Here is a 20,665-nt window from a genome sequence, read left to right on the forward strand (position 1 = left end):
TCCTTCACCATGGCGACACGACTCCCGCAAAAGCGGATTCTAGGAGAATCAACCAACACCCGCCGAAACATCCCCTCTTCTCCCAACTCGACAAAGAAACGCAAGCTCGAGGCGTTATCTTCGCCTGCAGCGCGCTTCAAGAGCTCGCAAAATGGACCCAGGGGCAAGGTGGGTTCGAGCCAGCCCTCGTACTTCGAGTCTGAGGTGCTGGAGAAGATGACGCAGGATATGGCGGGCTTGAGGAAGAACAATTCCGAGAGGGATCAGGAGTGGGCGCGCCCCAGCTTGGCGGACTTCAATGCCGAGGCGGACAGTCTTATCTTTCAGCAGATTGAATGTGAAGAGGGTACGCTGCATGATGGAAAAGCTACGGTCAAGTTGTTTGGTGTTACGGAGGTGAGTAGCCAGCCCCAGAAAACAGGCTTGTACTTATTGTAGTAGACGGGCCACTCTGTCATGCTGCATGTCACCGACTTCCTTCACTACCTCTACGTTGCAGCTCCGGATTCGTTTACGCCGCAAGATTGCGAGAAATACAAAACTTTCCTCGAGTCGCAGATTGCTCAACACCAGCCGGCGATCCACTCTGTTCAGATGGTTATGCGAGAGAACTTGTATGGCTTCTCGGGCAATATACAAAATCCATATCTCAAGATCACAGTCACCGACCCGAAGTTTATCAACAAGGTGCGAAGTACTATCGAACATGGGAATGCCAATTGGAAGGGAATGTGGAAAGGTACTGGTGATGGTGGAATCTTGACATTTGATAGCATTCAATACGTTCTGCGGTTCATGATTGACTGCAAGGTAAATTTTCCCTGGAGGTTATCGGGGTATTTCTAATAACTGCATAGATATCTGGCATGTCTTGGGTCGAAGTTCCTGCGAAATCATACAAGCTCATCTCCGAACATCAACGGCACTCCAATTGTCAAATCGAGGCGGAGGTCACATACCGAGATCTGATAGCACACAAGCCAGAGGGAGAGTGGGCAAAGATGGCACCTCTGCGAATTCTGTCCTTCGATATTGAGTGCGCGGGACGAAAAGGAGTGTTCCCAGAAGCCAATCAAGATCCGGTCATCCAAATCGCCAACGTAGTCACTCGATACGGAGAAAAGAAGCCATTCGTCCGGAACGTGTTCTGTCTTGATACCACGAGCTTGATCGTCAATACGAAGATCTTCGAATTTAAGCGGGAAGAGGAGATGTTGATGAAGTGGCGGGACTTCTTGGAGGAGGTAGATCCAGATCTTATCATTGGCTACAACATCTGCAATTTCGATTTTCCGTACCTCCTCGACCGCGCGAAGCATTTAAAGGTCAATGGATTCGATGCTTGGACTCGATTAAAGAATGTGAGATCTGCCTCGAAGGACACGAATTTCTCTAGCAAGCAGATGGGAAATCGAGATACGAAAGCGACGAATACTAATGGTCGATTGCAACTCGATTTGTTACAACTGGTTCAACGAGATCACCAACTCCGAAGTTACACACTCAATTCTGTGTGTGCTCAATTCTTGGGCGAGCAGAAGGAAGATGTACATCATACCATGATCACAGAATTATTCAACGGAACCCCTGAGTCGCGACGACGGTTGGCAGTCTACTGTTTGAAAGATGCTTATTTACCTCAACGGTTGATGGACAAGCTCTCGTGTCTTGAAAATTACACGGAAATGGCAAGAGTCACCGGCGTACCTTTCAATTACCTCCTCGCTCGTGGTCAACAAGTCAAATTTGTCAGCCAACTGTTCCGGAAAGCTTTGGAGCAGAAATTGGTTATCCCCAACATGCGAACCGACGCTACCGACGAACAGTACGAAGGTGCCACAGTCATTGAACCTACCAGAGGATATTACGATGTTCCAGTCGCTACCCTCGATTTCGCATCTCTGTATCCCAGTATTATCCAAGCGCACAACCTGTGCTACACAACACTTCTGAACAAAACAGCTGTCGAGAAACTGAACTTGGTCAAGGATGAGGACTTCATCGTCACCCCTAACGGTGATATGTTCGCCACAATCAAGCGGAGGAAAGGTCTCTTGGCTCAAATCCTGGAAGAATTGCTCACCGCCAGAAAGCAAGCAAAGCGAGAACTCGCAGTCGAGACCGATCCATTCAAGAAAGCCGTGTTGAACGGCCGACAACTTGCTTTGAAGATCAGCGCCAACTCTGTTTACGGTCTTACTGGTGCAACTGTTGGAAAACTTCCCTGTCTTGCCATCGCCAGTAGTACAACAAGTTACGGTCGACAAATGATTGAGAAGACAAAGGAAGAGGTCGAGAAGAAGTACACCATTGCCAACGGGTACACCCATGATGCTCAAGTCATCTATGGTGATACCGATTCCGTCATGGTCAAATTTGGTGTTAAGGACTTGGCTACGGCCATGAAGTTGGGCGAAGAAGCAGCACAATTTGTGTCTTCGAAGTTCATCAAGCCCATCAAGCTTGAGTTCGAGAAAGTGTACTTCCCATATCTCTTGATCAACAAGAAGCGGTACGCTGGTCTATACTGGACGAACCCAGATAAGTACGACAAGATGGACACAAAAGGTATCGAAACAGTCCGTCGAGACAATTGTCGACTTGTCCAGAATGTCATTGAGACTGTCCTCCGCATGATCCTGATAGATCAAGACGTTCAAGGTGCTCAAGAGTGAGTTGATTATCCCATGAGTTGATTTTCATTGCTAACGATCCCTAGCTACGTAAAAGACACCATTTCCGACCTCCTTCAAAACAAAATCGACATGTCCAAGCTCGTCATCACCAAAGCCCTCGCAAAAGCAGACTACACCGCAAAACAAGCCCATGTCGAACTCGCTGAACGAATGAAGAAACGAGACGCCGGTTCCGCTCCGACACTCGGTGATCGTGTTGCGTATGTGATCGTCAAGGGCTCGGCTGGCGCGAAGAATTTCGAACGGTCCGAAGATCCAATTTTCGTGCTGGAAAACAACATCCCGATTGACACGAAATACTACCTCGATAACCAGCTGGCAAAACCCCTTGGCAGAATTTTCGAACCCATTCTAGGAGAAACCAAGGCAAACAGTCTGCTGGCAGGAGATCATACCCGAGCAATTTCAGTAGCAGCCCCCTCCATCGGCGGGCTCATGAAGTTCGCAAAGAAAACCTACACCTGCATGGGCTGCAAGAAACCTCTGACCTCCGCGTCTGAAGCCAACGGCGCCGTGTGCTCGAACTGCGCACCGCGAGTAGGCGAACTCTACCAAAAGACACTGAGCAAAGTGTCCGATTTGGAAGTCCGGTTTGGGAGGCTGTGGACACAGTGCCAGCGCTGTCAGGGAAGCATGCATTGTGAGGTTATCTGTAGTAGTAAGGACTGCCCCATCTTTTATATGCGGATGAAGGCCAAGAAGGACGTGGAGGATGCGGGAAAAGAGTTGGGGCGGTTTGATAGAGATGCGTCTGTGTGGTGAAAGGAGAGGTGGGGAGTTTCGGGTGGGTAAACGGCGTTAGGGCTCGATTTGGGATCTCACGGTTTGCATGAGATGGGAGGGATAAATGATGTACGAACGAAGTATGTTTAGAAGACCTCGAATAATGTCCCCTATTGCATTTTCTTCTTCACCGGACAGGTGCGTAGATAACGGCATAAAGTAACAAGGGCCTGTGCTAGGTCTCTATTCACTATTCACTAAGGAACTGGGGATGAGATGGATGCTCTACGAGATAACCGGCCACGAAAGATATGAACTCGTGGCGGCCGTCTCTGTGAGAAGGAGTCGTTAGCCGCCATGGTCTACAGCAATGGTAGATTTACCTTCTCTTTCCACGGAGGAGTGGACACAAAAGGCTGGTCGACAAGGCAAGGAACACCTAAGCGTCAAGTGGAGCTTTCCTCCCCTTTGCTTTTGCTGGGTATATATATCGCCTACGAATATTTAGAACATGACTTGACTTTCACGCGTCTTAGGCCAAGCTGTGGGCGAAGAGCTGGCACTCTCGACTGATTGAGACCGAACAAATCGGCCTTGGGTCCATCTCAGAGCTTGCCCTCCGATGCCTTTGTCGCGACTTGCCACTGGTGCAAAGGAGGCTGTTCGAAGTGAAGCTCGTCTAAGAGTCTGCTTCCAGCTCCAACGACCACACGGGCAATGGCCGCAATGTTGTTGGTTATACTCTAACATTCGTCTTTTCTATTTGGTTGAATGCCCGGCCGAGGTTTGTTGACGAAGCCTTATCTACTCGGTGAGCTGCCCTCGTATAGCTGTCGAAGAAGGCCCTGAAGAACGTCACGCCCTGGGCGAATCAAATCTCGCATCACTCCTCCCACTCTAAAAGCGCAGGAAAAGCACAGCTTCATTTTAAAACTCTCATCACCCCCAACTTGCGGTCGCTTGAGCTGGGAGCATGAGTTCCATGTCCCAGAAAAAATGACAAAACAATCAGATCTCGAAGCTGGCGTCCATCCCCCAAGTATTCCAGCACCAGTACTTGTCTCGTCTCTCACGAGGCAGGTTACACACCAGGCAGACCTCAAAGCTGGAATCCACCCCCCAAGATCCCCAGCCTCGGTGTCTGTCCCAAGTTCCAGTGCTATGCAACAAGCAGGGGTTGAGACTGGCGCTCACTCGCCAAATATCATGCCCGGCGACTCTGTCTCAACCGCCGTGGAACAGATTCCACCTGCAAATCAACCGCATCAACGCGTACAAACAATGAACCCGATGGAACAGGCATGGCAAGAATCCTTTCGCCCAAAGAGTCGAACCTTCGGACCAGCAGAACAATTCTTCGAAATACTTCAAGCTGGGCTGGACCATGGAACACGCACCCATTGCGTCTTCTTCTGTTGGGAGCTGGGCGTCAACGACCAAAGGGCTGCCCCATTGTTGATTGAAGATATTGAGAACGAAGTCGAGATATATCAAGACTTAGAGCGGAAATGGTGTGAGAAGCATGGACGGTGGTGGAGATATGTCCCTTTCTATGGAATGGTTGCTGTAGAGGAGGTAGATGTGCGTATGAATATTTTCAGCATGAAGGGCTGCTGACTTCAACATATCAGCTCCGTTTCGTGAAAAAGAACAACCATGACTTTTCGGTGCTTGTTGGAACATTAGCCATCCCTCAGCTCAAGGCACGGCTCACGAGCGAGCTAGAAAAAGCCGACGCCACGGTTTATCGATCCACTAATCCTAACGGCCCTAGTAAAGATTGCGAGCAAGATATGAAGACTGGTAGATGGGACCATTACAATACCGCCTGTTGGGATGAAAGGCTGAATTGCCCGAATACTTGTGCTTTTCAGTCTCAGCGTGAATGCGAACGGAAACTCAACCACTTGGGGCTTCTAGGCTTGCCGCTATTATGCTTTCAAAATCCCGAGATAGCGGCTGGTCAGAGGACATTACAAGGTCTAGCTCAGGAGAGTTGTATATATTGTACTTCGTGAGTTGAGAAACTGTAGGTCTGGCCTGCGGGGGCACTGACAAATGATATAGGGAAATCAGAGGCAGCTCCTATTTTGCGTCACGGATAGCAGAAGCCAAATTCAGAGGCCTGATGATTCGCTGGGGCTTCACAGGGATGCGGTGGCCATTCGACGTTCCTGTTGTGGCATTGATGATAGTCACGCTGTGGAAAGCGTGCGGAGGAAATTGGGAAGCTGCTTTTGCTGCTGGCGGCTTTTTCATTGTGCTGGTTTCTCCTTTATCGACTCTATGCAAGTAGTGCCTCCCGCTGCATACCTATACACCAAAGAACAGCATATTTCAGGAACCAGAGTGAGATTAGCAATATCTTGGTGGACATTCGGAGAATAATTCTGCTCTAGCAATACAGCTATAACTTGGACCGAAGTGTAGAAACTCAAAGGAAACCTCTACTTTCTTAAATATGCGGAAGCATGAGATTTGATATACATAGCAGGCTTTGGGGGACATTGGGGAAGGGGGGACTTGGGAAGGTCGAGGCTAGAGCTAAGGCGTGGGGACGTCCAAGTGGAGAAACGACGACCAGTCCTCCTTTCCCAGTTCACTTTCTTTTCCCCCTTCTTCTACAATCTGTTTTTCGATTTCCTCGACAACAACATCTTGTCCATCATTCATTTCCTCGTCTGCGTCGTCTGCCTCGTCATCGTCTTCTGTGTTGTTGACATCCGTTTCGTACTCGCTAACTTCCCACTCACTTACAGGGGAGTCGCTTGAGCTCTACACCACAAAACCTTCTATCCACTTCATCTCTGATTCCATCTGTGCAATCAATCTCAACGATTCTGTGTATCTATGGGACTTGCGCCATTTTTCGATCACCTGACGGTACGCGGTCAAAGTATCGTCAAAGCGACCTTGCTCTTGATAGCAGGCTAAGGCTTATAGAAAGTAATTACCAAGGCGTAATCAACTCCTCGATCGCTTGAAATTCTCATCCGAATGTATTTCTCGTACCACCCAGTTGCCTCCGCTCTATTGCCGAGCTGCGCAAGGACATTTGCAAGGCCACACCACGGATTTGATAGTTCGCTGTTAAGCCTTTCCATGTTGCTAGTGGCATAACAGACGACCAGGTCTCTGAAATGTTTTTCGCTCTCGACTAGTCTTCCAACCTCGAGCAAGCTCTGAGCCCGTTGTTCTTGAAGGCCATATACTAAGTATATTTGTTGCGGCGCGAGCAATGGAGTAAATCGTTCCAGTGCAAAACTTGTTATCTGGTAGCTTTCATCAAACGATCCGTTGTAATTTAGCGCATATGCTAACTTATTCATCATCGCGCAGTTGATATGATCACCTTGGTGAGGATCTTGGAGTGAGAGCTGCACGGCAATCCGGAGGAGCATCTCCCCCTCTTTCTTCCTCATTTGAGATGTGGTATGGCCTAGATGAGACAGCGCTTGCATCGTGTTCGGGTGTCTAGGACCGTAGGACACCAACGATATCTGAAGAACTTGCCGGCGGATCCTCTCGCTGTATTTAAGTTCGCCTAAAACTTCGCCTAGCCACGCGGCTAATTTAGAAACACGAATGGCGAGTGGGTGGTGAGGTGAAACCGATTTCGAAATTGTACCGCGAAGATTGTCAGTCAAACGCTTCGCTTTGGTATAATAACCTTGTCCTTTGAGCGAGATAATCACATTGTAGATCCCCTTCGCAGTTCTAATGTGGTTATGTCCCGCAGTCCGCCGATATATGTCCACGAGTTTCTCGTACAGGAATCCAGCTTCTTTGTATTTCCGAACTTTGAAAAGTACGTCCGCAAGCTCTTCCATCCCGGCCATAACGGCCGAACTATCCTCCGGGAACTGCTTTTTCAATTTTGCAACTTTAACCTGGAGCTCCCTTTCTTGCGTTTCAAGATTTGCCCAGGCTGGAGTTGCTGAACAATGTCGCTTGCAGGAAGACTTTCGAGGCGGCGAAGGGGGAAACACGTATATTTCGGTGAGAGGGCTTGGACTATACCCGCAAAAGACAAGTTCGATATTCTGCCAAGGATACTGTGGACGTCGCAATTTTGACTGCTCCTCTCGCGGTCCAAAGTACTTTTGTGCTCGAGATGAACGAGCCTGACAGAAGTGTTCAGTGGTCGCTTTCTGATTCGGGTGGAAGACTTCTTGAATTTCTGTGAGTGAAAGGCAGGAAGGTTTATCTGACTCTGGCTTCTCGAGAGACAAAGCAGGGATACCAGATTCAGACTCGATTTTCAAACGTGCGAAGAGACGAGATAATCCAGGAGAACCGGGAACATCGACCTTCGACCAGTCAAAAGGCAACGCATCTTGGCATATATCCATGAGTGTAAAGTCTTCAGAGGAGTGCCCTGACCACTCCACATTGTTGTTTAAGTTCACAGGAATACCCGGGGCTGGAAGCAGCTCTCTGAGATCGGACACTTGATGTCCTTCTGCCTCAGTGATGGACAATTCTGTCTTGGCAATGGGGAACTCTGCTGTAAAGGCGGAAGCCAATTCCCGAGGGCTATAGCCAACTATGGAGTCGACTTATCAATCAAATTTCGCTCTCAGTAGGCATTCCGACTCACCTGAGTTGTCAGATTCTGGCAACAGAATCGACGATCTCTCACTCAACTCCTCACGATATCTCCTTCTCCAATTCCTCAACTTCCCGGCTTTCAATCTACGATCAACTAGCTGAGGCACCGGATCGTTCACGCTTCTAAGAAGACTTGGCAAGATCGCGCGCTCTCACTGCGTGACGTTCTTCCGGAATCCCCATTTCTCGACTTGCCTTGAAAATTGTCGCTTTCTGGATCTCAGTTAGCTCTTGACCGCTGCGTCGGGGTTACGACGAGATAGAATCTTACGTTGGCTCAAAATCATATTCATCCCGGAGAATCTTCGCAAGATAGGGAAATGGCTTGCTCTCGTCGATATAGATCTGCTTGATCAGCGGCTTGAACGTCTCCCATTGCTGTCTTGCCATCTCTCGGACTCCCGGTTGTCCGGATGGGAATTCTTGGAAGACGAACGGATGTTGAGACGATATTTCAACGGGTGTAGTTGTCTTTGGCTCGACGAACGGTGAAGCTGCAGATAAGGCTGCAGGAGAAAAGTACTCTTCGAAGAGATCCATATTGGTAAAATTAGCTTCCGTTGCCAATGCCACGGCGCAAGGTAAACTCAGGTGCTCGAAATCTTGGTCTTGCATCTTCAACCAGTGATGACCATGGAAGGGTAACATATAGACAGTCTACGAGGTGTGGTTCTTGAGGCTCCGTGAAGTGATTTGGCGGCAAGCGATTGGGTGTGCGCAAAAGAACCGCACTCCCGATTTAGATGACCAGGCGTTTTCGGGCGTAGATGGCTTGACCTATCAAAATCGACATTTGCACAGCCACCGGAAGGGAGGGTAATTGGTGACCTTTGCTACCGGGACCCTGTTGTTATTGATCGAGAGAGGATGCCGACATTGAATCTGTAGTATTAACACCCTAAAGCTTTCATCAATATTACTATTAGCAATCTTGGATGTTGCTCTCCCAATTTCCTTGCTGCTACTTGCTGCTATCACTAAACTTTGGTAAGTGCTTTGTACATCCCTTCATACTTTGGCTGTTGGCTGGCATTAATTTTTAGCTCTCCAAACTTCACGGTTCTGTTGAAAGTTCGAATGGCTTACCTAGCGTGAGGCTTGTCTAGAGAGAAATTGTTAAATGTTAGAGAAACAACCCCCAGCGCTTTATTCACGATGAATGAAAGGCTTGTCGACATTATAACCGTCCTCAACAGTATCTTGAAATTCAAAACCATGTGCATCTCCTCCAAGGAGTACTTTCTCTTCCTCTACAGCTGCAGACAAACTACTGGTAGGCTCATAGACCAATATCCTAAGTCGACTCAGTTTAATGGCCAAGAGAGTTCATAAAGAGGCTACATCACCTCCGCTATCCTCTTAATTTGGGTGGTGAGAGACTCAGTCCAGTGAGAAACCTAGATACTTCATGTGGGTAACCCCTCGTCCGGTGAGACATGGTCCGTACTAGCAAGGGGTCCTGGCTCAGACTGTAAAAGCGTGTCTTTGCTTATAAACATATCAGTCATCTGTCTCCTTTTTGCCGGCCTGCGGCGACTCAACACCTCGTAGTACAGGCTATCAAGCTATGCTCTCTGGAGCATAGGGCCAAGATTGAGTTAACTATTGATATACTATGAAAGCGATGCTTCATTCGAACGCTCGCATAGTATTATATAAAGAGATTTTCCCCTATTAATAATCCTTTACGACTACTTCTTCTCCTTCTCGAGGCTCGCAATAACGCGACTCATTCTATATATATTGCAAAGGGAAATCAGGATGAACACTATGGCTTACTCAACTCGCCTACTCCCTTGAGAAGGCTCTATGGTGGAGAATCCTATAGGGGCTCGATAATATAATATAGCGGATAAAAGGAATAGGGATCATGGGAAGGGAGGAGAGGGAGGGGGAGAAGTATAGAAGACTTGGTATTGCGCCTTTGTATATTGTCAATATGCTTGTCTAGGGAGATTCAGATTACCTGGAATACACTAAATGTAATCTGGTGGCCACCCTAACTAGTCGTGGAAAGTTTATAGTTACAAGCCTTTGGTACGCTTGCTCATGCTTGAAATGCTCTCTATAAGGTCTACGGGGGAACTGTAACATCGCGGGAATAGGGACCCGGGACTACTTGAGAGAGATGTCTTTTTACCCCTTGCGGTTTTTGGCTTCTTTTATATGTAGGACTCTGTATATAAATATTCCTCTAAGCTTAGCGTGTCCCCTTCAGGAGTTTAGTGGCTAACCATAGCCCGGACATAAAAAACTATTATTCAATCAATCAATCAATCAATCAATCAATCAATCAGTCTCCTTTTTGCCCTGAGCCAGGCCCCCTTGCTAGTACGGACCATGTCTTACCGGACGAAGGGATAGTGAGGGCTATTGAAGTCTCGAGTAATCTAGTAATAGTTCTAATATTAACTTGATTATCTTGTTTAGACGAAGGAACTAGGGGTTGGGAGCCAGAAAAGCCGTTCTCAGCCAACTTGGATTGGATTCGAAACACAAGCAAAGAAGCGCCGTTCATATATGACGAGGGATGGACGGTGAATGTAACGGCTGGTGTCACATGGTTGGTTTTAGCTAAGGTTTCAGGCTAAGCTTTAGGCGCTCGGAGTTTCAGTGGTTTTGGCGTTACTTATATATCCACCACCACACCTCACTCTCTCCTTCTCTCCTTAGCTTTGGATTCTGCAAGACAGGAAAAGGGACCTTTATGCCTATATTCCATTGCTCCGCTCCGCCGTCATAGTAAAGCCCAGACTTTTGGAAAGGGAATAAGGAAATAAAACATATTATTCGCCTCACATATATAATAGGACCATTGATTCACTTATAGATGTCTTATACAATGAGTATGTATATCTGGGGATCCCTCTCGGCCTCCAAGTGCATCTACCAATTCTCTGTATATAGTATATTAAAGAATAACGCAAGTCATTTAAGTTACTTATAAATATTCAAGAATAAATCGACTAAAATACTAGTAATATTATACATTTAATAGCTATACTAAAGTAAAATATTTATATATAGTTTAAGTAATTCAAATTAAATTTATTAAGTTATAATTCTTTTTAATATATTTAATTTAATAAAAGATTATATATTTTACATATTTTAAAATACAATTATTTATTAAATTATTTCTTTAAAAATAAAGATATTTAATAATAACTAAAGTTAATAATATATATAATTTTATTATTTACAGTTTTATATATATTATAATAAAGCTCGATATATAAATTTCTTAGAGATTTATTAATAAAATATAAATTATTATTATTTAAATAATATATACTTTAAATCTCTTATAAGTAAAAGAGAAAATAAGAAAATACTGCTTATTAAAAGAATATATTTAATTATATTAAAGCTTTTAAATAGAAACTTATTTCTTATTTATCTTTTATACGCGTGCTAAGAGCTAAAGTATAACAGAAATATAAAACCTTTTTTTATAATAAAATTATAGAAACTAGCCTTTCTAAGAGCGAGAAAAGAGAGCTAGAATGGAATCAAATTCTTGATTCCATAGTCTAAGTTCAAAGGCTGTACTAGTTAGTATTAGCGTATGCTCTAAAAAGAGTTAACCTCCGCTGAGCCCGAAAAGTACTACTTTGGACAGATAATCCTTTATTTGGGAATGCTACGCGACTTGAGTAGAGGGATCTACAAGGGTTAGAAGGATCACTCTGATTTTGTATACAATTTGGTGCATGTAAAGAGGCCCACACTGCGATAATGATAAAAGCAATAGTGTGCTCCTCGGGATACTGGGGATTTCAAACAAATCGAATGTATTTATTTCTCCAAACCTCGCTATTGAAAAGGAAGTTATTGACAAACCAGGCTTGCTATTTGTATCAAGGACGTAGAATCATCGACCTGCCGGCATCCCAACAACTTGTTTGGGTGGTAAATCTCAGGGCACGTCCCTTGCACTCCATCTTTTGATTATCGGTTCCCATTTCCAATAGCAAAAGGTCCGTGAGGAAATAACCTCTTAAGTGGGGCAAATAACGTTTGTTGCCACGAATGGGGCGCTTGCTTGCTCGCAGTGATCAATGACGCCTACGGTATCTCCCTCAGTGCATGCAGAATCGGTGTAGTAGTGAACTTCAAGAAAGCAAGAAAGTTAGCCATATTATCGGATATAAAATGTGGTTCGAAGATGAGCTACTTACCCACGCAGTCAGCAAAAGCGTCAGTAACTGAGTCAGCAGTGACACTGACGACGCTGCTGAGAACAGAACGGATTGGTTGGCAGAGATTCACGCCAGCGAAGGTAGCCTCGCCATCAGCTGTGCCAGTACATCCTCCGCCACTGTAATAGGTCTGCGTAGCATAGATTGCACCTCCTGAAAATTGTAGTGCGTTAGATTTTGTCAACCAAAACTTATTTCGGATTTGAGGGAGACGCACCTTGACGCTTCTCTTCCGTTGGGGCTGCGGTCGCGATGGAGAGGAGGATGAAAAGCGAAGAGATGGTGGTTGGGAACTGCATTGCTGGTGGCTTATTTCGGTTGTTGGTGAAGAGCACTGTTCCCGGAGGGTCCTTTCTAATAAAAAACAAAAAAAGATGTCTAAAAAGGTGTGTTAATACTTGATTGCAGAAGGATTCTGTTTATTGGGGGGTTGTGCTAATTTATAAGGTAGGTTTACATCGTATCTCTGACGTAAGCTTTGTAGACGAGCTGTGATCGGAAACGTTTCAAAAGCGACTGTTAAAGCAACTGTTGGTTACCAAACAATCGAGCAAGATCCAAGTGATCAATCACGAGTACAATGATGACCGCCCTAACCATAGGATTGCGCTGCTGGCAAGTGCGTCAGCGGGGCTGAAGGCATCCTCACATCAGCTTATCAGGGGATCGCCGTTCGTATCAGAACCCTCTCGTCTTCTCTTACATAGACGCAGATCACGGGCTACAAATGTTGAGGCTTAGCTCTGTACGCTCGGCTCGGATTGGCTTACGAATTGCTGGAAAACTGGGGGAATCCTCCCGTGCCCTATAACCCACCGGTAAGTGCCCAGTTGCGATATGGAGGTGGAAAGGTGTTCGCGTTTGAAACATAATGTCAATGATGAAAGAGGCTGACGAAAGAATTTGACAGCGTCTTTTGAAGATACGAGCACTGCTGACATTTTGCAGGTGGCAACTTAAAACACAATATTTATCCCCTAAGTCTACGTATTTGCAAAACATTCCGAGGAACTGTAATAACACGATAAGTCACAGAATAATTGGTGCAGTTGAAGAAATGATTGTATTGATGAACTTTCTGCTAACCCTTGCTTTTTCACACTGACCTCTCGTATACATCCCAGGAGATGGAGGATAAAATTTATAGATGGATTTCAAATCGCACATGAGAACCATTCATACGCCTCCCAAAACTTCCGCTTTCAGCCTTCTTTATCTCGGCGGAAGCGACCGTGTCTTCCCTCACCCTTGTAGAACCTCACCGCTCTCGCAATACTCTCTGTGTAGATATGCTTAATGCCTTAACCTAGCCTCATCGAAAATATCATCTTCAAACAATGTTGCATTATACGCAACATAGTTACAACTTACAAGGCGCCTTCTCTTGGTAGAACTTGGTACTTCGACCCTTATCCGAGCCTCTATGTCGAGACTCGCCCGTCTCAAAACAATTACCAAACAAGATTCTGAATGGGTAGAACAATTTTACGCATCGATGAAACTCTCCCATTAGGAAAGCGCACTTTTGTTCAATGTCCCAAGCTCAAGTCAAACATTCAAGAACGAGGACACGTTCTGAATATACGCTCAGCTGTTGTACTGTACATTCAAATCTCTAGCTCATCGAAACCCGTTACCTAAGCACCTCTCTACCCAAGATTCAAGTCCATTGTCCCACTATGACTGCATACAATGAGGGACACCGCCAAACATAATACCTTAAGTCCACACCCGCACCTCAAGGATCCCTAGATCCAAACCGCATGCGCTTCCGAGATATCCATACCCGTATCCAAGACCAGTTCTCGTTCATCACTTGACCGCTCCACCGCCGCCGTTGCTTCTGAATATCTCACGTCAACTTGTAATTCGGGGACCTCCGAACTCCACTGTTCCACGACAGCTGGCACATTGAAATCCTTCGACTCCGACTTCCGCTGTTCCACATCCGCAGGAATATCCACACTCTTCACAGTCACTCTCCTCAGCACCGTATTCACCCGTTCCAATCGTGACTTGCGCATGTGTTTGCAGCGCCTGCAGTCATTGCCATTCGGACAGAGGAGCTTGCAGGGACTGCTCTCGTTCAGGTGGTACTCGCAACCTATTCGCATGTAGTGGAGGAAAGGCTTCTTGCAGTATTTGTTCGGAGCAGCTGGCTTGGAAGGCTTGCAACCCATCGTGGCTTTGGTGTGCCGAGAGAGTTGTTAACTTGAATACAATTATCGTAGAATCAATGTACGAGAAAGAACTGGGTCAATCGTTTGTTCATTGGTGTTTTACCTTGGTGGTTGTGGTGTTATGGAGGTGATGAGAGTGTGTGGGTTTGCATTTCTTTTCGGGTCATGCGTGGGTGATTCACTCGATAAGGAAATGGAAAAGTCACACGTTATTCTTCCATGTGATGTCGGTACATTTAAAGTCCGCTGTAAATATCCCATACTCCTACAAGCGGCAAGCAAATCCTCAACCTCCCCCCGAACGCCACATCCATCGCCGGCCTTGACATCATGTCGTGCTGCTACCAGCACCAGCAAACCTGCCACTTTAGGCTTCTTGTTCTGTCAGTTGCTGGAACAGTGATGTATGCATTGCTGGTAATTTACATCTTTTTCGCAATTCTCTGCATTTGCCCCGGTCGTTGTGACAATTCTCTATGCCACGGCAAGTGTACCGAGATGATGCAGGCAGCGGAAGAGACTACTCTTGTGGGATTTGAAGTTGGTGATTTTTTTTCTGTTAGAGCGCGAGGAACCTTGCACTGAGAATTGGTGTCGAATTGGACAGTGTTTGTACCGTGGACATGTGGTACAAATGAGATGTATGAGCTGGCTTGAGTGAAGGTCAAGAGGTTTTCTGATATGCTTGCGCAATGGGCAAAGAATTAACATACGCATCATGGCTAGGTCATTGCCACGTTGTAAAGCATTGCTCCAGGTTATGGAGGCTGAATGATTCACGATATCAAACACACGGAAGCCATTCGTGGATGGTACGTTGTACGAGAAGAGCAGAGTATATTGAGATATACCACGGGCTTCAAAGACCCCACGGCCTCTTATAGAACAAAGACATCCGCTGCTGCCACCCAAAGACGTGCCATTGTCCGAGAGTTCGTCATTGTTACCGAAGCCTGCACTGTACAGATCAGCAGTGGAACCTTTGAACCTTCTTTCGGACTTGGCTCACCTTGAATCAATCCTTCAAAGTTCCACGGCGTCTCAGCTCACTCTTCATCCTCTCTTCCATCTCTTTGTTTGAACTGCGGATGTACCGGCAGGTGCCACAGTCTCTGTTGCAGCCATCCTTGTTCGGGCAGTCGGCGACGTGGGCCTTGCAAAGTGGTTGGAATCGGGGGACGTGGCGACCGCATTTCTTGACTTGTGCCTCGGGGCCGCTTGCTGGCAGTGCTGAGTGTGTGTTTCCCATTGTGATGTGATGTCGGTATTTGTGCTTTTTCGGTGTTTGTTGTTTGGTTGTTATGGACTCGGGACGCGTTTTGGGAGTCGCGATTAGGATGTTTGAAGGTTTGAAAGATCGAGTGTGGGAAAAGACAATTTTTTTGAGGGGGTGGGTTGGTTTTTGGAAAAGACTGTGATTCACAAATGTGTTGGCATTAGATCGATGTCGGGCCTCAGTAGATTCGGATTCATTCACCTCTCGGAACATAATCGGCAAATACTTGCCGATGGGGGGGGGGACGAGATAGCTTATCGGACAGTTATGGTCTTTCACATTAATAGTCTAGCAAGAGTGCTCCTCCTCAATACATAAATTCAAACAAAGCAGTGTTTTTGAAATCCTGTTGCTTGCAAATACTATATTTATAGGGGTAGTGCAGTCGAGTTCACTTGCCCCTTTCCCTACTCGCTTAGAATAAACAAAGCTTCCATGACCTCCAAGGCTCCTCGAATGGGAACATCTCTACCCCGGCTTTCTCATTCGTTTTAATTCGCCAAATACTTGAAAGTTTGAGCATCCATTGATTTATTAATCGCTCTACTTTGCTCAAGTCATGTGATATGCAGGCACGCACGGGTGCGGGATCTGCGGACGCTAATTTTAATACAACATCTCAGATATTTTATTCAACTCTTCTTTTCCCCCTCCCATCCGTCAACAGGAAGGTGATACAGCAGCTTCGAGATGCGACGCACCACGCGAAGAGCCTTGATGAACTTTGGCTTGTTCAGTGCATTGCTCTTCCTGATTATATACCTGAACGGCCCAGACTCAAAGACCAAGACTTTTGCCTGGAACGAGATCCGCTACAAGCCCTCCTCAGCCACGCTGCCCGAGTCTCGAGGAATCTGTCACGGCTTATCGAGCAGCTCAAAGCCAGCACTAGTTGTATCCCGAGTCGCAGCGGATGGGGATCCAAAATGGCTCGATCCACTGTCCAAACTGTCCCATTTTTGCGTTTACACTGTTGATGCGCCTGTCCAGGATTATAAGTACCTCCAAGTTCCCGCGAGGCGCGGACATGAAGCGATGGCATATCTGACATTCATCATCGACAACTATGATCATATCCCGTCAGCGGGCGCAGTGTTTGTCCATGGAGCACGCTTCCAGTGGCACAATGATGAGCCTCAGTATGACAATGTTGCCCTTCTCTCGAGGCTGAATGTCTCGAGAGCGCTGGAGTCGTCTGGGTATCATAATCTTCGTTGTGATTGGAGTTTGAGCACTTGCCCCTCCTCCGTCCCACCGCAAGGGAGCTTTGAGACTTCTTCTCAGGCACAACTCGTGCCGTGGGATGATCGCGCGGTCTCAGATGCAGGTCTTCCCAAGGCTCTCGCTGCTCTGTTTGGTGCTGAGGATGCTATAGGAGTGCGCCCAGGTCCCGCGGATGCTGTTCGCTCTCAGTGCTGTGCGCAGTTCGTCGTGTCGCGGGAGAGCATCATGCGTCATTCCCGCGAGGAGTACGCTGCTTTGCGGCAATGGTTGCTCGAGGACAAACGAGGCGATCTTGTGCTTGGAAGGATCATGTCATATGTGTGGCATATTTTGTTTATTAAGCAAGGGAAAGTCCGGGCAGGGAACGAAGGGATTGATCTCGAGCTGCTGAACAAACAAGCTTGTCCGAGTGCTGCGCAGTGCTATTGTCGCTTGTATGGACGCTGCGGTCTTGAGCGCTGTATTGCGAGTTCGTGCTATGGGCAGTATCAGCTTCCACAAGATTTGAAACTACCAAAAGACTGGGCTGAGACACACGGGTAAGCTCCATGTACGTGTGGAGTCGTTGGATTGTCCCGATCCGCTGGTACGACCAAGGGCAAATATTTCAAATGTCCTAAGTTCAGAATGTCCGGGCCGGCTGGTACGATCATAGTCGAGGATTTCAAACGCCCTTACTCGGTTGGTACAATCAAGGGACTCTGGGAGAGGGATACGCGAAATCTTGAGCCTCATTTTTGGATGTTGATACAAGATCAAGTGAATACGTGAAGAGTGAAGTACAATGTGGATGTACGTGAATCACAAGGCACATTCATATATTTCTACACTACAATCACATTCCTGAATGTCTCTGCTCTTGCCGCATATAAAAGTTCCTCCAGGTGCAACCTCTCGTTCTTCTTTCAACCTCGATACCATATTTCCAACACAACATCTTCATCGCCCTTTACCACGAATTCAGTTCTTCCATCAAGCTCATTTCATTCATCAACTTCCACCATGCATTTCAAACACCGCGTCACGCCCGAGAACACCTCAACCTTCGTCCAAAAGCTAGTCGAGAGCAGCCCTATCCCCGCCAGTTCCAACCAAGCGAAGCTCGTCGGCCAAGGTGCAGGGTTCCTCCACCGTAAGCTATCTGAGAAGGCAAAGCATCACTCCGAGAGCTGGCAAGCGAAGATCGAAGAAACGGCAAAGAGACATGTGGAGAAGCATGTCCCTTATCCTCATTCTCCAGCTTCGACGACGGAGATGCTTGCTGCTTCCTCTGCGGCTGCGGGTTTTGCGCATCATGCGAGCACGTTTCCGATCGAAAAGGATGATCAGCATGTGTACAACGCTCCAACATCTCGCAAAGAGTCATCCGAAGATCAATCACAGGCTGCCTTCTCAGAGAATGACCAACCGAACGCCAACTTGGGTCCTCAAGCAAGTGGTGTCGTCACGGCGAATGAAGCTCAGGATGGCCACAATTCACGGACCGTTGCCGGAGAACTAGCCGCTGAATCACTGGCCTTTGTCCCCCACGGCGACTCACGCGCCTCCAACTTTGCTCCTCAAACAAACCACGCAAACAATCTTCCTCCAGTGCAGGCTCCCCAGAATCCAACTGCTTATCGCAAGGATCACCTCCGCCCATTATTCTCCAATCCTGCCACCAGCTTGCCATCTCAGCTTCAAATCCGCCCTAATACCTCCACACCACCTCCTCAACACCCCCCACCTCCGTATCCAGCACCGAATACATCAACCAACTCCTTCCCTCCCTGCATTGCCGAAGTAACAGTTAAAACTATGCCTCAAATCAGAGATATCATCCGCCAGCTAGACGCAGAGGGTTTCTTCAACCCGAATAATATCGCGTTCTTGCTGTCGCAGTTGGAGATGATGTTGAAGAAGCAGGGCATGATTTCCATGGCGGGTGGGAGGGTGGGAGTGACTGTTCCTGCTTGTATGCCTGATGATCTGGCTTTTGGCGGCGGGAAGGTGGAGGGTGAAAGTAACAAGGAGGCTGACGATGAGGATGCGGGTTATGGCGAAGGTGAGGATGCGGAGGGTAGTGAAGCCGAGGGTGAGCGTGAAGAAGGCGAATATGGTGATGACTATAATGAGGCTTGCCCTGAGGGCGAAGCTGCTTATGGTGCTGGAAATGTTCAGGGTGCGATGACGTGAGGCAAGAAGATGTGAGTGTGAAAACTGGGTTTCGGAAGATGTTTCGAGCCATTGAGTTGATAGTGATGGAGAAATCCAGAGTGTATGTAGACTCTGTATCGTAGCGAGGAGAGAGGATTAGATGGGTAGGAAAATGCATCGTTGAGTTACTCGTACGCTCTAGTTTCGATCTTCCATATTCACTTTTGCTAGGTAAGCCGTTCTAGCTTCAAAGCACCGGAGTGGTTCACGGAGTCACGCCCCCGTTACTCCAAGGGATGCTGGGATACCGAACATTGGCTATACCGAATAGGCGAGCTCTGTACACGAGATGGAGTGTTAGAATGTGCCGGGGCCAGGTATGAATGGAACAACGAATGGGAAAAGGAGGTTGTTGTGAGAATCCAAAATCTCCACAAATCAAGAGAGATCGATGCCCACCCATGTTCATTCCGTAAAATGTTCTAACGATTAGGAACAACGAACATAGTGCGTTTTTACAAAGCCCACTCCTTGACTCCGTTCTCAAGTTTCGAGACGCCGCTAGTACGCGGGATTCAACCCCAAATCCCCGGTACCCCGAGGAAGTGGAGCAAGTTTGCGAGTCCAACATTCTTATTGGCTCCTCCACGTCTCGATACCAGAATCGCCGAAGGAAGCGTATCCGTATACTGCGCCGCACGCAACCTTCCCAAACGAGGATCTCAACCGTTGATCTATATCCCCGCTCAGGCTCTAGCAGAGACGATTAGATGAAAAGATCGAAATCATAGGTATCTGACTGAGCGCTTAATGTGATAGCCGTCTCGGAGTTAACCAAAGAGGTTCCTGCGATGTTGTTTTGTGTTTTCGACGCGAGCTTTTTGGGATGAAAGTTAGGAATGGACGAATGAAGCTCAGGGGATGATCGAACTAGGTACGAACGGGTAAATGGTTGAAGGATCGGTTTGAGAAAACTCAGCTTATTAGTCCCATAATATCTGGTGAAAGATTTGGCTGCTGCAAGAAAAAGAGTTCGTCACGGATCAACAAGCTAGTTTGCTGCAAGTCTTCACAGTGGCTATAAAGTCTTCCGCTGACCCAAGAGTTTAGACATCAAGAACAACATTCACAGCACATCGAAACTTCATCCCAGTCTATTTCAACCCTCAAATCAATTTATCAGTCAATATCATCAGACAACATGCAATTCAACAGCCTCCTCATTTGCGTCCTTGCTCTCGTGGTATCTGTCGCTGCGTTCCCGAGCACCTCTCCTCTCGATAAACGCCAGCAAAACTGCGGTTCGTGCCTTGAAGATCTTACGGATGGTGAAGATGCTTGTGGGTGGGGAGAGTGTCAGGGATGTGCGCTTTGTTAGCTGTTGGTGAGCGTCCTGTGTCCAAGTTTTAAATTTGTGTTAATACCGAACTTCAGTCTACGGGGAATTGGTTGCAGACTGCCACCATCGTATTGAAAGGGGAAAAGCGAGCCCTGTATCGACTGGAAGGCAGCTGTTGGTTGCCTAGAGGGCATTGGGATTGAAAAATTGTTTCAGAATAGATACTCACATCAAAATACGAAAGCTAGTATTCTATGAATAATATTATTAATTTAGAG

General features: G+C 47.0%; 6 protein-coding genes across 6 annotated transcripts; 3 read left to right on the forward strand and 3 right to left on the reverse strand.

The window, feature by feature from the left end:
- Positions 1-4,354: 4,354 nt before the first annotated feature.
- K444DRAFT_668708 (uncharacterized protein) lies at positions 4,355-5,864 on the forward strand. The gene is made up of 3 exons (XM_024887436.1): positions 4,355-5,000; positions 5,051-5,433; positions 5,487-5,864. Exons 1-3 carry the CDS (start codon positions 4,416-4,418, stop codon positions 5,713-5,715), a joined length of 1,197 nt encoding a protein of 398 aa, XP_024730069.1. The 5' UTR covers positions 4,355-4,415; the 3' UTR covers positions 5,716-5,864.
- Positions 5,865-7,949: 2,085 nt separating this feature from the next.
- K444DRAFT_201752 (uncharacterized protein) lies at positions 7,950-8,719 on the reverse strand. Its single transcript, XM_024870999.1, has 3 exons — positions 8,302-8,719; positions 8,020-8,243; positions 7,950-7,965 (listed from the first exon to the last, which is right to left on the reverse strand). The coding sequence occupies exons 1-2, from the start codon at positions 8,676-8,678 to the stop codon at positions 8,183-8,185; spliced, it is 438 nt and encodes a 145-aa protein (XP_024730070.1). The 5' UTR covers positions 8,679-8,719; the 3' UTR covers positions 7,950-7,965; positions 8,020-8,182.
- Positions 8,720-11,800: 3,081 nt separating this feature from the next.
- Positions 11,801-12,629, reverse strand: K444DRAFT_668710 (uncharacterized protein). Its single transcript, XM_024887437.1, has 3 exons — positions 12,450-12,629; positions 12,212-12,385; positions 11,801-12,143 (listed from the first exon to the last, which is right to left on the reverse strand). The coding sequence occupies exons 1-3, from the start codon at positions 12,529-12,531 to the stop codon at positions 12,031-12,033; spliced, it is 369 nt and encodes a 122-aa protein (XP_024730071.1). The 5' UTR covers positions 12,532-12,629; the 3' UTR covers positions 11,801-12,030.
- A 2,501-nt stretch (positions 12,630-15,130) lies between these two features.
- Positions 15,131-17,455, forward strand: K444DRAFT_647165 (uncharacterized protein; the record flags this gene model as incomplete). The annotated part of the gene is made up of 2 exons (XM_024885298.1): positions 15,131-15,152; positions 16,401-17,455. 2 exons carry the CDS (start codon positions 15,131-15,133, stop codon positions 17,453-17,455), a joined length of 1,077 nt encoding a protein of 358 aa, XP_024730072.1.
- A 459-nt stretch (positions 17,456-17,914) lies between these two features.
- K444DRAFT_636063 (uncharacterized protein) lies at positions 17,915-19,818 on the forward strand (the record flags this gene model as incomplete). Its single annotated transcript, XM_024883951.1, has 3 exons — positions 17,915-19,083; positions 19,294-19,425; positions 19,557-19,818. 3 exons carry the CDS (start codon positions 17,915-17,917, stop codon positions 19,816-19,818), a joined length of 1,563 nt encoding a protein of 520 aa, XP_024730073.1.
- A 53-nt stretch (positions 19,819-19,871) lies between these two features.
- On the reverse strand, positions 19,872-20,665 carry K444DRAFT_619833 (uncharacterized protein). The gene is made up of 3 exons (XM_024881586.1): positions 20,483-20,665; positions 20,159-20,432; positions 19,872-20,109 (listed from the first exon to the last, which is right to left on the reverse strand). Exons 1-2 carry the CDS (start codon positions 20,579-20,581, stop codon positions 20,241-20,243), a joined length of 291 nt encoding a protein of 96 aa, XP_024730074.1. The 5' UTR covers positions 20,582-20,665; the 3' UTR covers positions 19,872-20,109; positions 20,159-20,240.

The sequence above is a fragment of the Hyaloscypha bicolor genome (assembly GCF_002865645.1).
Source record: "Hyaloscypha bicolor E unplaced genomic scaffold K444scaffold_165, whole genome shotgun sequence".
Taxonomy (NCBI): Eukaryota; Fungi; Ascomycota; class Leotiomycetes; order Helotiales; family Hyaloscyphaceae; genus Hyaloscypha; species Hyaloscypha bicolor.

Bases quoted from the DNA above. Each gene is read 5' to 3' on its own strand.
- K444DRAFT_668708 (XM_024887436.1), top strand. From the start codon at position 4,416: ATGACAAAACAATCAGATCTCGAAGCTGGCGTCCATCCCCCAAGTATT. The intron at 5,001-5,050 runs GTGCGTATGAAT...TCAACATATCAG, and splicing joins TTGCTGTAGAGGAGGTAGAT to CTCCGTTTCGTGAAAAAGAA. The intron at 5,434-5,486 runs GTGAGTTGAGAA...CAAATGATATAG, and splicing joins AGTTGTATATATTGTACTTC to GGAAATCAGAGGCAGCTCCT.
- K444DRAFT_201752 (XM_024870999.1), bottom strand. From the start codon at position 8,678: ATGTTACCCTTCCATGGTCATCACTGGTTGAAGATGCAAGACCAAGAT. The intron at 8,244-8,301 runs GTAAGATTCTAT...ACTGAGATCCAG, and splicing joins GAATATGATTTTGAGCCAAC to AAAGCGACAATTTTCAAGGC.
- K444DRAFT_668710 (XM_024887437.1), bottom strand. From the start codon at position 12,531: ATGCAGTTCCCAACCACCATCTCTTCGCTTTTCATCCTCCTCTCCATC. The intron at 12,386-12,449 runs GTGCGTCTCCCT...TACAATTTTCAG, and splicing joins AACGGAAGAGAAGCGTCAAG to GAGGTGCAATCTATGCTACG. The intron at 12,144-12,211 runs GTAAGTAGCTCA...GCTTTCTTGAAG, and splicing joins CGCTTTTGCTGACTGCGTGG to TTCACTACTACACCGATTCT.
- K444DRAFT_619833 (XM_024881586.1), bottom strand. From the start codon at position 20,581: ATGCCCTCTAGGCAACCAACAGCTGCCTTCCAGTCGATACAGGGCTCG. The intron at 20,433-20,482 runs CTGAAGTTCGGT...CAGGACGCTCAC, and splicing joins TGCAACCAATTCCCCGTAGA to CAACAGCTAACAAAGCGCAC.